General features: G+C 41.7%; 1 protein-coding gene across 2 annotated transcripts in view; it reads left to right on the top strand.

Annotated features, from left to right (window-relative positions):
• Nucleotides 1-5,785, top strand: part of FBXO9 (F-box protein 9) — a 62,220-nt gene extending 56,435 nt beyond the window's left edge. For both annotated transcript variants that reach the window (XM_040349821.1, XM_040349822.1), the window contains one exon: nt 4,470-5,785. In XM_040349821.1, coding sequence (XP_040205755.1) covers nt 4,470-4,578 — 109 coding nt within the window. In that variant the 3' untranslated portion in view covers nt 4,579-5,785. The remainder of the gene's footprint in view (nt 1-4,469) is intronic.
• Nucleotides 5,786-17,430: the final 11,645 nt, after the last annotated feature.

A 17,430-nucleotide genomic window follows, 5' to 3' on the forward strand; every position in this document is an offset into this window, starting at 1 on the left:
GCGCACTGGTGTACGCTTCAGAGCATTGTTAGTATTATTATTTTTTTTTACTTTATTGACGTGTCACAAACTGACACTTCATTAAAGTGATGTTAAACAGAGAAGTGTTTGTTGAAATTCATTCACGTAAATAATATCTATCATGCCACAGTATTATTATTTTTTTAATCCTCCAAGTACCTTATTCCTTCAGCACTGTCGTGTGGTCCAGTGAACTTTCTCTGTTGTTTGGCATCTGCAGGGAAAGATCTTTGGGAGGGGCTTCTATTAATGTTCTAAAGCATGCTCTCCACAGTGTCAGTCGGAGTCTGGCCAGCCCTGAATGGCGCTGTGCTAGTCGCATAACTAAAAAAAAAAAAGCAATTAAATGCAATTATAAATATCAAATAACTGTTTGACCGCTCCCTATAAATCTTTATTAAACTTCAGATGTGTACGTGTGAGTCAAAGATGATTGACACTAGCTTTCATTTTGTTCAGACAGCATCTGCATTTTCCTTCTTTTTTTTTTTTTTACTTTACAGGTATTTTTCAATTTATATTTGATATATTTAATATTAATCTATAAAAAAAACTAAGCTTTTGTGAGTTGATGCAATCAATAAGCATGCTATATCCCACCCCCATAGTGTTGAGCAATAAAAAGGACATGGAGGAGGAAGGGGAGTGTAATTTACCACTGTATATAAGCTCACATGTGTGACTCTATAGTCATGTGGGCTGCACAAATAAGAAAAAGTAGGAAATGAAGAGCTTAGGAAATCTGAAATTGGAGCATGCTTCATCAAGGACTACACAATCTCAGGCTGCAACGGGGACACAGAGAGAAGATGGAAGGGACAGCTGAAAGCTGGATCAACCAGGTATACATGTGATACTTGAAAAGTTAGAATATCGTGCAAAAGTTCATTTATTTCACTAATGCAACTTAAAAGGTGAAACTAATATATGAGATAGACTCATTACATGCAAAGCAAGATAGTTCAAGCCATAATCATCACAATTGTGACAAATCACGGCTTGAACTATCTTGCTTTGCATGTAATGAGTCTCTCTCATATATTAGTTTCACCTTTTAAGTTGCATTAGTGAAATAAATGAACTTTTGTACAATATTCACATTTTTCGAGTATCACCTGTATTTCACTCTACACAAAATGAATGCTTTTGTGGCATTGTGCGCATGCACACTCTGTTATATAGCATGTAATGAGAGCTGTGGTTTTTTTTAATGCCTGGGTTTATTGGCACTTCAATGCATGTGCACTGTGGTGCAGCCATTATTAAAGCCTGTGCAATGCATTACATTGTTGTGCAGCGAGTTGCTCTACTTTCAATTGTAGACACAATGCATTTGTATGCAGCACATTGCACTTGAATGCAGTGTTGTGGTGTAAACAGGGCTCATGGGAAAATAAATGATTTGTGTGTGCCTTTTGAGTTGATTGCTGAATGCGAGAGAGTCTCATTCTGGTGCTGTTCATTAATATTTAGACACCCTGCACAACTGACTCTTCATATCTGCATATCAAAGTGTCATTAAACACAGACTTTTAAACTTTTATTACATGCTATTTTTTAGAGAGTGCATATTCACAAAGCCACCAAAGCATTTGTTTTGTGTAAAGTGACATATACCTGGGTGTTTCCCCTCCAGATGTTCCTCTCATCTTCTCTGTGTTCCCGCTGCAGGTTAATATTGTTTGGATCAGCTGGTGTCCTCTATGGAGCATGCTCAATTTCAGTTTACTTCTAAGCTCTTCATTTCCTCCTCCCTTTTTCTTTTCCTCCTTTTTTTCTTATCTGTGCAGCCCACATGACTATAGTCACACATGTGGACGTATACATAGTGGTAAATGACACTCCCCATGTTCTCCTATTGCTAAACACTATGGGGGCAGGATATAAAATGATGATTGATTTACATTCACTCAAACGCTTAGTTTTAAAATAAATCTGTATTAAATATATCAAATGTAATTGCTAATACATGTAAAGTAGAAAAAAAAAAAGCTTTGGATACAGATGCCAATGTTAATCATCTTTCACTTTGCCTACACCATACAGTGGATATAAAAGTCTGCACACCCCTGTTAATGTCCGGTTTCTGTGATGTAAAAAAAAGAGACAAAGATAAATCATTTCATAACTTTTTCCACCTTTAATGTGACCTATAAATTGTACAATTCAGTTGAACAACAAACTGAAATCTCTTAGTTGTAGGGAAGTAAAACTAAAATGAATACAGTGGCATGATGCAAATGATTTTATGTGAATGAATTATGGCAATAAGCCCTGGTTCAAATTCCATGGCAAATCGGTAGCGATTGCCGGCAATGGCACCGATCGATGCCCCACTGATTACCAAAGTAGTTTCTGTACTACTTTTGGTGACTTCAGGTTGTGAAATCGCTTCCGAAATCAGGAATGAAATTGTGCGAGTTTGGCTGAACTCGCACAATTTCATTCCCACTGTCCGTGTGAACCTAGGCTTAAAATGGTTGTAAATGTAAAAGATTTTTTACCTTAAAGCATTCTCTGCATTAAAACATTCAGCTGCCCCCCCCCCCCCTAAATACTCCCCTTATACCGATCTTAGTCCAGCACAGTGCATGTCACAGTGCTCTTCTCCCTTCTCTCACAGGCTTGGCTGAAAGCAGGAGCCAGTGGTTCCTGCTGCTCCCATTTAAAACGTGTGAACAAAGAGCGGGGGGTTGGGGCGGAGCTGGGCTGTGTGTCTGTGCAGATGCAAACAGCCTGGCTCAGGAGCGAGCCTGCACGAGTCGCTTCCTATGGGGGCACTTGGCAAGGGGGAGGAACCAAAATCACCGCCTGGGGACACAAAAGGGGGCTGCTTTGTGCAAAACCATTGCATAGAGAAGGTATGTTGTGTTAATGATAAAAAAAATGTAAGGTTTGCAATAGCTTTAACACTTCTCTGTTTGTTTAGTATCATTTAAAATATTTTTTTTTTGTGCATAGACTCTGAAGTAAATACATTATATTCTGCAGTTCCTTTGTGAGAAGGGAAAACAAGAGAATGCTGAAGATAGAGCAAACGCCTAAGGCCAGCCCTAGACTGTTTGAATCTCAGGCGGTTCAGCAGAAACCAGACACATTTTAAACCATGTATATAGGCAGCCTGAATGTATCAAGTTGCTCAATCAACTTGGGTGCAACCAGCCTGCAGGAATTTACATACGATTATTGGTAGCGGCTATACCAGCTGCTAGTGACAATCACTGTGTTCTACCAGTGGGGACAGCTTCCTCCTTTCACAACCCCCCGTCCCCGTCAGGAGGAATACAATGGCTTGGCGGTAGGAATTCCTCTGTCAACAATGTTTGTGTTGATGGGGAAATCAAGTGAATTTCATTCCTGCAACATGTGACTACAGGAAAGAAATTGGCTCCATGTATGGCCTGCCTAACATATAGATTTGGATCTTCTTTTTTCTATCTATCTATCTATCTATCTATGTATCTATCTATCTACCGTATTTATCGGCGTATAACGCGCACCGGCGTATAACGCGCACCCTAATTTTAGGAGGGAAGTTTTAGGAAAAAAAGCACATTACATATAGATCACATCCCAGCACATTACATATAGATCACATCCCAGCACATTACATATAGATCACATCCCAGCACTTAGATCACATCCCAGCACATTACATATAGCCCCCAATCCTGTGGGAAAAAAAGATTTTTTGTTGTTTTGTACTTACAGTTTTGATGTCTTGCGCGGCGTCCATCTGCGGCCTCGTCGGGTCCGGCGTCCTTCTGCGGCCTCGTCGGGTGTCCTCTTCGGCGGGTCGGGCGTCCATCTTCGGCGGGTCGGGCGTCCATCTTCGGCGGGTCGGGCGTCCATCTTCGGCGGGTCCGGTGTCCATCTTCGGCGGGTCCGGTGTCCATCTTCGGCGGGTCCGGCGTCCTTCGGCGGCGTCCTCCCGCTCGTTTCCCGCCACGACTTTGAATACTGCGCCCGCATATAGCGAGCGCAGTACACTCGTGAATCTTCGGGCAGGCTCGGGCGCCTCTCGCACTGACGTCCTGTACGCTCAGGACGTCAGTACGAGAGGCGCCGAGACTGGCCGAAGATTCACGAGTGTACTGCGCTCGCTATATGCGGGCGCAGTATTCAAACTCATGGCAGGAAAGCGGGTATCGGCGTATACTGCGCACCCACGATTTTGCCCTGATTTTCAGGGCAAAATAGTGCGCGGTATACGCCGATAAATACGGTATCTATCTATCTATCTATCTATCTATTTATCTTCAGTAAGTATTGCCTGTATGATGGCTTCAAATGTATGAAATAGCAGGGATTGTGTGAATTTAGGGAAAGCAGCTACAAATTATAAATTCTTTGTGCAGTATAAATTTACAGAGTTGCATACTGTCATCTTAGTATGTTCATGTTATTTTATTGTCCGTTTTCTGGTTTCAATTGCGTTTCTCTTACAGATCCACTGGAGAGACGTCGGTTACATCATTTGACATGAATAAGATGTACACCCCACTGATGTTTTCCCGTGTGAAGAGTTACACTTCTGTATCAGAGAGACCCCTCTAAAGTTTCTCTTTCATTTCTGCATGATTTTCAAGGATAATTAGAAAACAATGATGCTTTTGGCATACATTTATCTGTGGTTTCTGCTGCAAACTGTGGGTGCTTTTAAGAGATGATTTTATTTTGGGGCATGTAGGGGTAGAATTGTTTTCTAAAACTTGAAATCTTATTTTCAAGCATTGTGCTTTTTGCGGAAATGTTTTGATAATTCTATTCAGCATAAGTCTTTCTCTGCTCTTTTCTTCCAGTTTGTTATTACTGTTTTCTGTTGTTACACAAACTGCCCCATGGCTATATAACTGAATGTTGTATTATTCAAGACCTTCACCTTCTGAAAGCGGTACATGATATATGCAAGATATCAGTCTGGTTGTGTCTCCACACTCTAAGATACAATATTCATAGATGTTTCTAGAGAGACCAGGGGAAAAGGAAGAATGCATTGTTTTTACATTTGCCTCCATCAAAAACAATGGCACATTAGACGATAGCGCCACTCAAAACAGTTGATTCGTTTGCAGGGCGATTAGGACACTTGGAAGTGTCGTGTCACTTTTTACTAGTAGCAAGCACCACCTCAACACATCACTACACTTCTTCATTGGATCTGCTTCCCTTGCTTGCTCGTACTGCATTGCTTTCAGTCTTGCAGATTGCCCTTTTGACATTTGGGCATTCAGAATGAATTAAAGGCAGGATGAACTGAAAGAGCCGCAAGTTGACAAAGAAACTTCATACTGGTGGATTTTTCTGTTAGATTCATAGTATAGCTTCATGAGCCAAATGCTGTAATTGTCCTCCGCCTAAAGCTGAAGTTCCCATGCTTATGGGGTTCTCAATGCAAACTTATTTCCCACATAATGAGATTACATTCAATGCTTGATCTACATAGAGCTAGTGGGTTGTAAAGGACAGTCTGGGGTTGATGCAAATCCCTGATCCCTAGCAAACATGCTAAGAAGTTACCTGTATTTTACTATAAATGAGAACTGTGTGCAATATTTCAATTGTTTTTAAAAAGGGAACCATTGGCAAAACAACCCTGGATTGTTATAAACTTACAGGAATGAGGAATGTACTTTGCCATGGAACCCGTTATAAAAAGCCTTGTGTTTTATGTATCTTTGTTACTTTTTTTTCTCCAATTAAAATAAAACTGAGTTCTGGAAAGAGGCTAAAAGTAAATACACTGAATGATTTGTTAACTCTTCATGGGTATTGTCATTTTTGTTTTAGTATCACGATTATCAGTTAAGGTAAAATAATTATTTTTGCAGCTGTACATGGCAACCTATCAACTTCTGCTTTATTTTCAAAGCTGATTGGCTACTGTTCACAGCTACTCCAGGTCTCGTAACCTCCCCCCTTCATATGTCTCCTCTGTAATAAGATTATTTTCTACTTGACGGCTAGTTTGTGCATGTGCAATTCAGTGTACAATCTCTGCATACAGTGGGTGCTTGGTCGATGCATTTCTCTTGCTCGTGCATGGGAATTACATAATTCTATTCTGTGGAATTAAAATGGCCGAAGATGCCAAATCCAGAAGGGACCTGCCAAAGCTATCAGCATTTGAGATGAATGAGATTGCAAAAGTCACATCATTGGAGGAGGGGCTTTGGTAGGCAGGTATGCCATAATGTACAAGTAGCATGCTTGCACATAATCGCAAGTCACCCACCAAAATGCAGACTTTAATTACACTTTAAGAAAACTGGACACAGTGGAGGGTTTAGTAACACTGGAGAATGCAATCAGCTTCCAGGTTTTATTGTCAAAGCTTGAAGTAACAGGCCCCTTTCACACTTGTGCGACCTGAAAGTCGCGCGGTTTTGCCACGTTTTTGACCGCGACTTGAAGCCATGCCTGTGTAATTTTGAGGTTTTGCACCGAGCAGCCCCGTTCCTCTTCTTCCCAGGTCCCCCGCTGGGGCTCTAGGCCCGTCTCTCCTGCTTAGTACAGGTTCCCTCCTGAGCCACTGCTTTGTGTATTTACTCAGAGCATGGTTCAACCCCCACTCTCCTCATTTGCTCACTGACTGTGATAGACAGTAATGGGAACCAATGGCTACCACTGCTGCTTCAGCCAAAAAGGAGGGAGAGGGCCAAAGCTTTGGTGGACACATCGCTGAGATGGGGCTCAGATTAGTTTTATAGAATTCATGAAGGTAAAAAAAGACTTGAGCCTTTACAACCACTTTAATTGAACAAGCTGAACTTTGAAACTGGCTACCATACACAGTTACACTAGATTCTGAGTGCTTTAGTTTCAGTAAATCTCCCCTGCTGAGGCATGATGCCAGACTTAATGAAAAATGGATTTGGATTTTACCTTTACTTGAATCTGCCAACTCACTTAATTTGCATTATGCTTGACACAAGCATGTTTTCTAGATGGTCACACAAAAACACTTTTTTTTTTTTGTGCTTGCATAAAAGGTAATATCTGACTTTTTTAAAGTTTTTTTTTTTTTTTTTTACATTTTTTTTTTTAATTATTATTTAATTTTACTTTGTTTTAAAATGTTTACACTTTTTAAAAAAACGTTTTTTTTGATCACTTTTAATTCTATTACAAGAAATGTAAACATCCCTTGTAATAGGAATTGTTCGTTACAGGTCCTCTTTATGGAGAGAGGCGGGGTCAATAAGACCCCACATCTCTCCTCCAGGCTGGAAAGCATGAGATCGAAAAAAAAAAAATTCACAATATCATGCTTACCAGCTGCGATTGCGGCTTTGTTTACAATCGTGGCCCGGACGTGACGTCATAACGTCATGCCATAGAGATGACTGGTGACCATCTGGTCGCCGGAAATCACTATGGTCATTATCCGGCGGCAGCCGATTCTTTCTCCGAGGGTCATAGAGATGACTGGTGACCATCTGGTCGCCGGAAATCACTATGGTCATTATCCGGCGGCAGCCGATTCTTTCTCCGGGTCCCAGATGGCACGGTAGAAGCCCGGAGAAGCATCGGATGGTGGCAGGAGGGAGCGATGTCCCCTCCTGTCCCCTCCCGTCACCTGTAAGAAAGATCAACTGGCGAGAACTGGCACTATGATCATTCTTATGGCGCACAGAATTGCCGGCTGAAAAAGAGGATATCTGAATTATTCTGTAGCTGCAGGCATCATTCACATATCCCCCACTGAAAATCAAGGACGTCATATGATGCCCTTCGGCTGGAAGTGGTTAAAGAACCTTTTCTTGTGCTACGCAAGAGTAAGGTTTTCTGGAAAAACTGCTTCTCTTCCCAAGGTGGTTTCTCCCTTCCACCTTTAATTGGGACATTATCCTAACAAATCTCTCTCCTGCCCCGAAAAAAAAAAAAGGCCATGACTTCATGTTCCACCACCACCAACTTATTTTGCAAGCCAATCTCTAGGTTCACATTTCTGCACTTCGTGTGGGCCACATTTGCGTGGGTACAGGAGCCCATTCAAATGAATGGGCTGCTGTGCCTTCATTTCTGCAAAAAAAAGTGCATGCACCTTTTCAAAAAATGCAGCTGCAGGGAAATCAAATGGTTCCTGCAAATGCACTGCATTTTTTCTGCATCAAGTATCTTTTTTTTGGATTTGCAAGGCTGCCTTCTGGCCCTCTGTTCACACATTTGTTCAGTTCTACCAGGGGGATATTCAGGCCTCAACTAATACCAGCTTCAGTTGTAAGGTTTTTCAGGCAACTCGGTTAACCTGTTGGGTATGTTAGCCTTTCATTTGCTGTGTTACCTACCTAGTTGGGCTGGGGACGGGAGAGTTTACACTTGGCTGTCCTTACAGCTCGTTTGCCAATCTCCTGAAGGCAGCAGCATAGCCATATGCACCTGAATACGCATTTGGTTTCCTGGAATGTACATTAAGAAAAATATTTAGGGGAAGTTGGAAATCCTTTTTTTTTTTATTTTAGAAAATAGGTGCGCTAATCTGATACCAAAACAATGGTAATAGCGATAATCAAAAAATCTATGAATTTTAGCTTAACCACACATGAATAAACTATTGGTCATTATGATATATATATATATATATATATATATATATATATATATATATATATATATATATATATATATATATATATATATATATATAATGTGAAAAAAGGAAAATAATCTTTCAATAAAAATGTGTCCATACATAGGTCCAAAGAGACTTCTAAAAAGAGTCAAAATTGACAACACCCAATCCAGTGAATGGAAAAAAACCTGTGATGAATTATTATTCCTAATGCAATCCAGATAAAAATGGTGTTCTGCTATATCCCTTCGCAACAAACACTCGCCTCTTACCAGAAATGGTGCATCTCAGGTAATAGAGATCATCTGCGCTTGTTTAACCACTAGAGGACCAGCCGCCGCAGTTATACTGCAGAAAGTTGGCTCTCCTGGGCAAATCGCCGTAGCAATACGTTGGGCGATTTAAGACCACTAGGGGGCACTCGCGTGCCGCTGGAGCCGATACGCGTGCCCAGCGGCCACAATACCTGCTGGGCACCCATGATCGCTCCGTCAATGTAAACAGACAGATCTCCGTTCTGTCAGGTGAGAGGAGACGGCTCTATTGTTCATACCAAGTCTCCTCCTCCAGGCAGTCCCACCCCCCCACAGTTGGAATCACTCCCTAGGACACATTTAACCCCTTGATCGCCCCCTAGTATAACCCCTTTCCAGCCAATGACATTTATACAGTAATCAGTGGCTATTTTTAGCACTGATTGCTGTAAAATGTAAATGGCCCCAGAAAAGTGTCCGATCTGTCTGCTGCAATAAAGTCCCAATAAAAATCAGATCACCGCCATTACTGTAAAAAAAAAGCAATCAATATACGCTTATTGTGATTTTCTTTTTTTTTTTTTTACCAAAAATATGTAGACGAATAAACTGAGGAAGAAATTTTTGTGTTTTTTTTTTTTATTTTTTTATTTTCTGGGGGATATTTATTATAGTAAAAAATATATTTTTTTTTTCAAAATTGTCGCTCTTTTTGTGTTTGTAGCGCAAACAATAAAAACCATGGAGGTGATCAAATACCACCAAACAAAATCTCTATTTGTGGGGGAAAAAAGGACGTGAATTTTGTTTAGGTACAGTGTCTCACAACCACACAATTGTCAGTTAAAACGAAGGAGTGCCGTATCGGAAAAAAATTGCCTGGTCATTAAGGGGGCAAATCCTTTTGGGGCTGAAATGCTTAAATTCCAATGGATTTAGCGGTCAGGCTGGAGGGGAGATCCAATTCTAATGGATTCAGCAGAAGAGGAAAGCCATGTAGTGCAATATGTTGAAAAATGTAATATACACTTACAATTAAGCGGCTTTAGGTCGGCATAAAACAAACACGGCGGCAGTCAGCACCTGCCTGCTTGTGCGGGATGATGTCACAGATAGTGGCTCCGACGCGTTTTCCTGTAACAGGCGTCAACTGGGAAAGTACCCTTTTTTGTTTATTTATTCTTACATTTAAGTCAGAAATTACTTTATCAGCAAAGTGAAATAAATATATCGCTGCACATTGTGTCAAGTGTAAGTAGAATTTGCCATGCTGCTGAAGCCTATAAACGGGTATAAGAAAGCTACAGTACATTATAAAATGTGATAAGTTTTATGGTGGCTAGTTTACACAAAACACACCTTGCATCTGCTACCAGTTAAAAGGCCTATGACCTAACCATGTTCTTTCTTTAGTTTGCTTACACACCACACTCACCTGGTTTCATCCAGTCTATGTAGCATTCGGAGCACTTAAATGCTAGTAAATGAAAGTACAAATACAATAAAAGTAGTAGGGTACTTTATTTTCCATTTTAATGAAAGCGGTTATTTTTGTTTTAGGTTTTTTTTTTGTTAAAAAAAATGTTGAGAACTTGACGGTTTCAGCTAGATCAGCATTTCTCAACCTTTTTATTTTATCCTAAAGGAGACCCTGAAAAAAATGTGCAGTTGTCTGGGAACCCCTGAAATAATTATCTTATATGCAGTGATCAATCAGATGTACAGTGTCTTGCGAAAAGTATTCACCCCCTTGGCATTTTTCACGTTTTGTTGCCTCACAACCTGGAATTAACATGGATTGTTTGAGGATTTGCGTCAATTTACAGAACATGCCCACAACTTTGAAGATGTTTTTCTTTTCATTGTGAAGCAAACCACAAATAGGAAAAAATAACAGAAAATGTCAATGTGCATAACTATTCATCCTCCTAAAGTCAATAGAGCCACCTTTTGCGGCTATCACAGCTCCAAGTTGCTTTGCATAGGTCTCCATGAGTTTGCCACATCTTACCACTGGGATTTTTGTCCATTCCCCCTTGCAAAACTGCTCCTTCAACTTGGATAGTTTGCGCTTGTGAACAGCAATCTTTAAGTCTGACCACAGATTTTCTATTGGATTGAGGTCTGTGCTTTGACTAACACATTTACATGTTTCCCCTTTAACCACTCTATGCGGCCCCAATGTGGAGCTTAATTTCCGGGAGGTCGTCTATATACGGCCTCCAGCCACTGGGGGGCACACGCCCGCCGCTTCACTCAGGTGCCGATGCGCGTGCCTGGCGGCCGCGATGTCCTCAAGGCACACGCAATTGGCAGTCACTGGGACAGGGACATGGATCTCTGTGTGTAAACACAGAGATCCATGTCCTGTCAGGGAGAGGACACCTTGCAGTCACTGCCCTTCCCGAGCCCCGGTTTTACTTACCTGAGCCCCGAATCTCTGTGGGCGCGATCCCGCATGGCTTTCCCCCAGCTCTTGTCGGCTGTTCATTGGATGACTGATAGCAGAGCAGTCATTGGCTCCTGCTGCTGTCAATCACATCCAATGATGCCTGAGGGCGGGGCCGAGTCATACAATTGGTGGCTATGGAACTGCGAGAGGACGATTGGGGGCCACTCTGTGCAAAACAAACTTCTGTGGGACCCCAGAAGAGGATAATCGGGGCCACTCTGTGCAAAACAAACTGTTCAGTGGCGATAAGTATGACATGTTTGTTTTAAAAAAAAAAAATGTATCTGCGAACCTTTACAACCCCTTTAAGATGACTTTGCCTCAGTATACACAAGATGATAAGCATACATCAATGTAGATCCCCTAGTGATAATTGCTTAGGGTAACATATCAATGTATATTCTAAATAACGCAAGCAAAAGGCTATATAAATAGCCAACCATCGCTAAGTTACCCTTTGAAAATTAGTGTATACCCAGATAAGCCTAGAATGGCTATACTCACTGGCATATATAGCGGAATAGCAAACAAATAAAGCAACATACAGTAAATTATTGCCACATGAGCTGATAAAGTACATGATGTGAAAATAAATATACACTTAATTGCCATGGTGACAAATGCTTTATCTGATTGCCTCAATGGGCCATATGAATAAGGCCGTTCTACATCAATAACCAGTTCATTGGCAAAATATAGCGGTAGAAATGGAAAATGCTGGAGGCAAATCACAGCAGCTCAGAGGCTGCAAAGAAACTGAAAGCTGTGGCTGCCAATTAGAAATCTTGGTATAACTCTATAAGAGAGGCTGGAAGAAGTGACCACTCTGGGTCTGTAGATATAAATGTATAGCCACTTGGCACTTGTGGTCCCTAATTGCCTTCTTTAACTACATATCATTGACAGTCCCACACAGTAGTTAGCAGCTCAATAGCAAGTAAAGCACAAATAGGTGTTAAAAAATCTCATTACAATGGCATGGAAGTAGCTAAACAGATAAGATAAGAAACAAGCCTGTATTGTACTGCTTATAATTGTAATATTAATGTGATACCTACTTAACCACTTCCATACAGGGCATTTTCACCTCCTTCCTGCCCAGACCAATTTTTCGTTTTCAGCGCTATCGCACTTTGAATGACAATTGCGTGGTCGTGCGACGTCGCTCCCAAACAAAATTGATGCCCTTTTTTCCCCACAAATAGAGCTTTCTTTTGGTGGTATTTGATCACCTCTGTGGTTTTTATTTTTTGCGCTATAAACAACAGAAGAGCGACAATTTTGAAAAAAAACACTATCGTTTACTTTTTGATTTCATAAATAAAAAAATGTTTTTTTCCCTCAGTTTAGACCGAAATGTATTCTTCTACATATTTTTGGTAAAAAAAATCGCAATAAGCGTATTTGATCGGTTTGCGCAAAAGTTCTAGCGTCTACAAAATAGGGAATAGAATTATGGCCTTTTTTTTTTTTTACTAGTAATGGCGGCGATCTGCAATTTTTATTGTGACCGTGACATTGCGGCGGACATATCGGACACTTTTGACACATTTTTGGGACCATTCACATTTACACAGCGATTAGCGCTATAAAACTGCACTGATTACTGTGTAAATGTGACTGGCAGGGAAGGGGTTAACACTAGGGGGCGCTGAAGGGGTTAAATATGTTCCCTAAAGTGTGTTTTAACTGTAGGGGGAGGGGGACTCCCAAGGGGAGGAGATCGATGTGTGTTCCTCTGTACTGGGAACACACATCAGTCTCCTCACTGCTGACAGGACATGGATCTGTGTGTTTACGCACACAGATCCATGGTCCTGCCGTGATTGCGGGCAATCGCGGGTGCTCGGCGGACATCGCGGGCACGCGCACCGGTCCTAAGCAATGCGGCGGGGGCGTGTGCCCCCTAGCGTACGGGAATGCAAGGACATCATATGACGTCCCGTCTGAAAGAGGAAAGGTTCCCGCCGACATCATTTTACAATGACTCGGTAGGGAAGTGGTTAAGCATGTTTATAAAAAATACTCAAATGGTTATTTTGAAAGATATTGGGTGTATCTTTTGTGTTTCTTCTCTACTGCAGTATTCCTTATTAATTTGGAACAACTGATGAGTATTAGGATAGGAGTTACCTAGTTATAAAATGTCCAAGACATGTATGTACATTAGTGCATTGAAGCACCATTTACATTCTTATTAATTTGGAACCATAAATGACTATTAGTATAGGAGTTGCCTATCTTTAAAATTTCCAAGACACATACAATAGTAGTGCATTGCAGCACCATTTACTTTCGATCAAACCTTAAGGCCCCTTTCACACTGGGGCGGGAGGCGCGGTGGCGGTATAGCGCCGCTATACCGTCGGATTTGCCGCGGGATTCGGCTGCTAGCGGTGCGGTGTTAACCCCCGCTAGCGGCCAATAAAGGGTTAATACTGCCCGCAATGTGCCTCTGCAGAGGCGCATTGCAGGCGGTATTGCCGCGGTTTCCCATTGTTTTAAATGTGAAGGAGCGGTATACACGCCGCTCCTCTCACCGCTCCAAAGATGCTGCAGACAGGAGATTTTTTTCTCTCCCGCCAGCGCATCGCCTCAGTGTGAAAGCCCTCTGGCTTTTACATTGAGTATGCAGTGCAGGAGTTTTTCAGACAGTATAGCATCGCTATTTTTAGCGCTGTACCGCGTGAAAAACTCAGTGTGAAAGGGGTCTAATACACTAAGGGAAGGCACATGTGTTGCAACACATGGTAACGCATGGTGTAGTGCTCCGCTTTCCAAAAAATGCTACATGTCTATTTTTTGTGCGTTTGGTGAATAGCCAGCCCAAAAATATCATGCCTCATTTTTTGCCAGTCTTCAACTCTGCTTAGAAATATTCTAACTATGTTTTTACAAATAAAAAGGTTTTATTGATGGTAAACAAAGCCATATAACAAGCCAGACACCATACATGTAGTCTTAGAAGGGTAGCACATTAAAGGGTACATAGAAAACAGTAGGGCGAAGAAAACTTCAGCTCATAATCTGAGTACAGTGTATGAAAGGAAGTGAGCAAATCAATCCGGACCCGTACATCAACACCTGCATCAAGTCATCAAAGGTGTCCGAAAAGATCAAAGCACAGCAGTGAAGTATCCATTATAGTTCCCAACAATTAAAACATGAGTGGGTACCCTGTATGCACAAAATGCTTGCAGAAGTATAAACATAAAATGAAATCCAAAAAGAGAAATGAGCTCCAGAAAGAGTCCAAATGAGAAGTTAAAGAGAGGAAAGGAGAAGAAGAGAGAAAAGGGAGACCCAGGAATCTCAGAAGACTGCTCCATCTTGTATTTATCATGGAGTGGAAGACAAAAGTACCTTCACATAGGCTGCCCACAGTTCCCAGGTTTGTTCAAATAAAGCTTGTTTATCATTTAACACACAGTAACCTTACATGAATCATGACCAAGGACATTTTATGCTTCAGACGATGAATCGATAAAGAGAGTGTTTTCCATGACCGTGCAATGGTGATCTTGGCCGCCAGTAGTATAAAATAAACCAAACACTGCATAGGGCACGGTAGTCCTACCGAGAGATCATAGAGTAAAGCAGCTACATAAGGCTGCTGTGCGATTGCAATACCCGCTATTTTACAAATCATGGAAAAGATCCAACTTCTGATCTGGGGACACTCCCACCAGATGTGGAGCATGGTGCCCCGTAAGGAACATCCTCTAAAACAATCTGCTGATGTAGATGGGTACATCCTGGCTAGACGAGTAGTGACCAAGTACCACCTGGTCAATACTTTGTGACCAGCCTCTATCAAAGAGATGCTCAATATGCCCTTGTAAGAGATCTGAAGCCTGGAATACCAGGTCTCTAGTTCCAGTGTAAAATCAAGATCCCTTTCTCAAGCCAGCATGTACGGATGTTTCAGATGCATAGGATGCATAGCTAGGCCATGGAGATACCACCCCTGGAGCCCTGATCTTTAGTACACCACTGTTCATTAGCCGTTAAGGATGGAGGCTCTGCTGATTCTTAAAAAATAAGAAATCTGGAAAAAGCAAAACCGTTTGGAGGGGGGCATCTCTAAATTGGCAGTACAATGAGACAAGGTGAGAGGCCCTCTATGCGTATAGAAGTGCCCTATACAGTATACGCCCTTGTCTGTCCATTTAAAAGCTCTGATGTCCATACCTGGAGGGAAAGCGGGGTTATTAAACAGATGATCTAAGGGATTTAAGTCAGATACCAATGCAGGATTGTTACACACATGATCCAAAAGTGAAAATAAATGAGATACAGTAGGCGTCATAATGGAAGGTCTAGCTTTAGGAGGATGCCACAATAAAAAGTCAATCTAACTATGTTTATGAAAAACATTTTATTTTTTCCTTCAATCAAGATACTTGGTGCACTATTGGTATTTTCTTATTCTTTAGTCTTTTTAATCAAGGCTTCTATTGTACTGCCTGAGCTAGTTACACAGCAGCTATCTGGATCAGCATATCTTCAGCAACAGGTTTGGAGGCCATGCCCAGAACCCAACGAAGACTGTGGAGGTAACTTTGAGTGTTACCTTTGAGAACTGTGACCTTTCACACTCTCTTCAGGTCCAGAGCTGTTATTCCTTTGTTTTTATATCAGTTTTAATCACAAAAGTGTCATTTTATAATGACATAGCTACTCTTTTAGCTTCTCCCTAAGTTTGCCTTCTAGGCTTGGACTAGACACAGATCCTGAAGCCCCCTGTCATAGTTGCTCAACATTCTCCATGAAGGTGTATCCCCGCTTCTGCAAGTGGGGATGTATTTGTTCATCCTGCTGGGTTCCTTGGTAATTTACCTCCTCACACCTTGGATCAGGCGCAGGTTTCCACCTGTAGCCTACACTCTGAACCGGTCAGTCAGGCATTTCCTCCAGCTGCCCTTCCTCACTCTTGTTTTACCATTCTTACATTGGTAGGAGCCTGTTTTTGGGATAGGTATTTTACTCAGATTTAAAGAATACTTCTACTTTCTCACAAAGTGCACTTATCCTTTTTGCCCCCCCCCCCCCCCTCTGCTGACCTAATCAATCCCACCCTTCCTCTTTGCAAATGGATAATACTAAGATCTGATGCCCGCAATCTCCTGTGTTTATTGACATCCAGCGCTGTAAGTCCTTTCTCCCTTTCCCTGCCTATGTAGTAGCGCCCCGTCCCATAGGAGTGTATGGGACTCGCCTTCTGGCAATAGTCTACAGCAGTCTTTCTCAACTCCAGTCCTCAAGGCGCACCAACAGGTCTTGTTTTCAGGATTTCCCTCAGATTAAATGGCTGTGGTAATCACTAAGGCTGGGTTCACACTTGTCCGACAAATGGTCCTACATTGGGAGCTCATGTAGCATGACGTGTGAAAATCAATGTTTCCCTATGGGACCCGTCTTAACTGGTCCTACACAAGTTGGTCCGACTTTGAAAATGCTCCCTGTACTACTTTGGTCCTACATTGATCCTACTTCAGCCCATTGAATATCATTGAAGTCGGACCAAAGTAGGAGCTAACCATCCGACTTTTGACATCCGACATGTGATTACAGCAGCAGTAAAAGGAATTTATGTCACTCTGGGATTGTTTTGATTGGTCAAAGAACAAGTCAGACTATCACAAAGTTGGATCAAAGTAGTAGGCTGGGTTCACACTACTACACTACTTTCATCCTACTTTGCTCTGTGTTCAATGTTTCCCTATGAGAGCGTCTTGTAGCGTCCTACACAAGTCGGTCCGACTTTGAAAATGCTCCCTGTACTACTTTTGGTCCTACATTGATCCTACTTCAGGCCCATTGAATATCATTGAAGTCGGACCAAAGTAGTATCCTGTTCATGAAAGTAGGATGGATGTAGGACCAATGTAGGATAAATGTAGGACCAATGTAGCAGAGCAAAGTAGGATGAAAGTAGTGTAGTAGTGTGAACCCAGCCGCATTTTCAAAGTCGGACCGACTTGTGTAGGACGCTACAAGACGCTCTCATAGGGAAACATTGAACACAGAGCAAAGTAGGATGAAAGTAGTGTAGTAGGTTCACACTACTACACTACTTTCATCCTACTTTGCTCTGCTACATTGGTCCTACATTTATCCTACATTGG

This window comes from Rana temporaria, chromosome 4, assembly GCF_905171775.1.
Source record: "Rana temporaria chromosome 4, aRanTem1.1, whole genome shotgun sequence".
NCBI classification, from domain to species: Eukaryota; Metazoa; Chordata; class Amphibia; order Anura; family Ranidae; genus Rana; species Rana temporaria.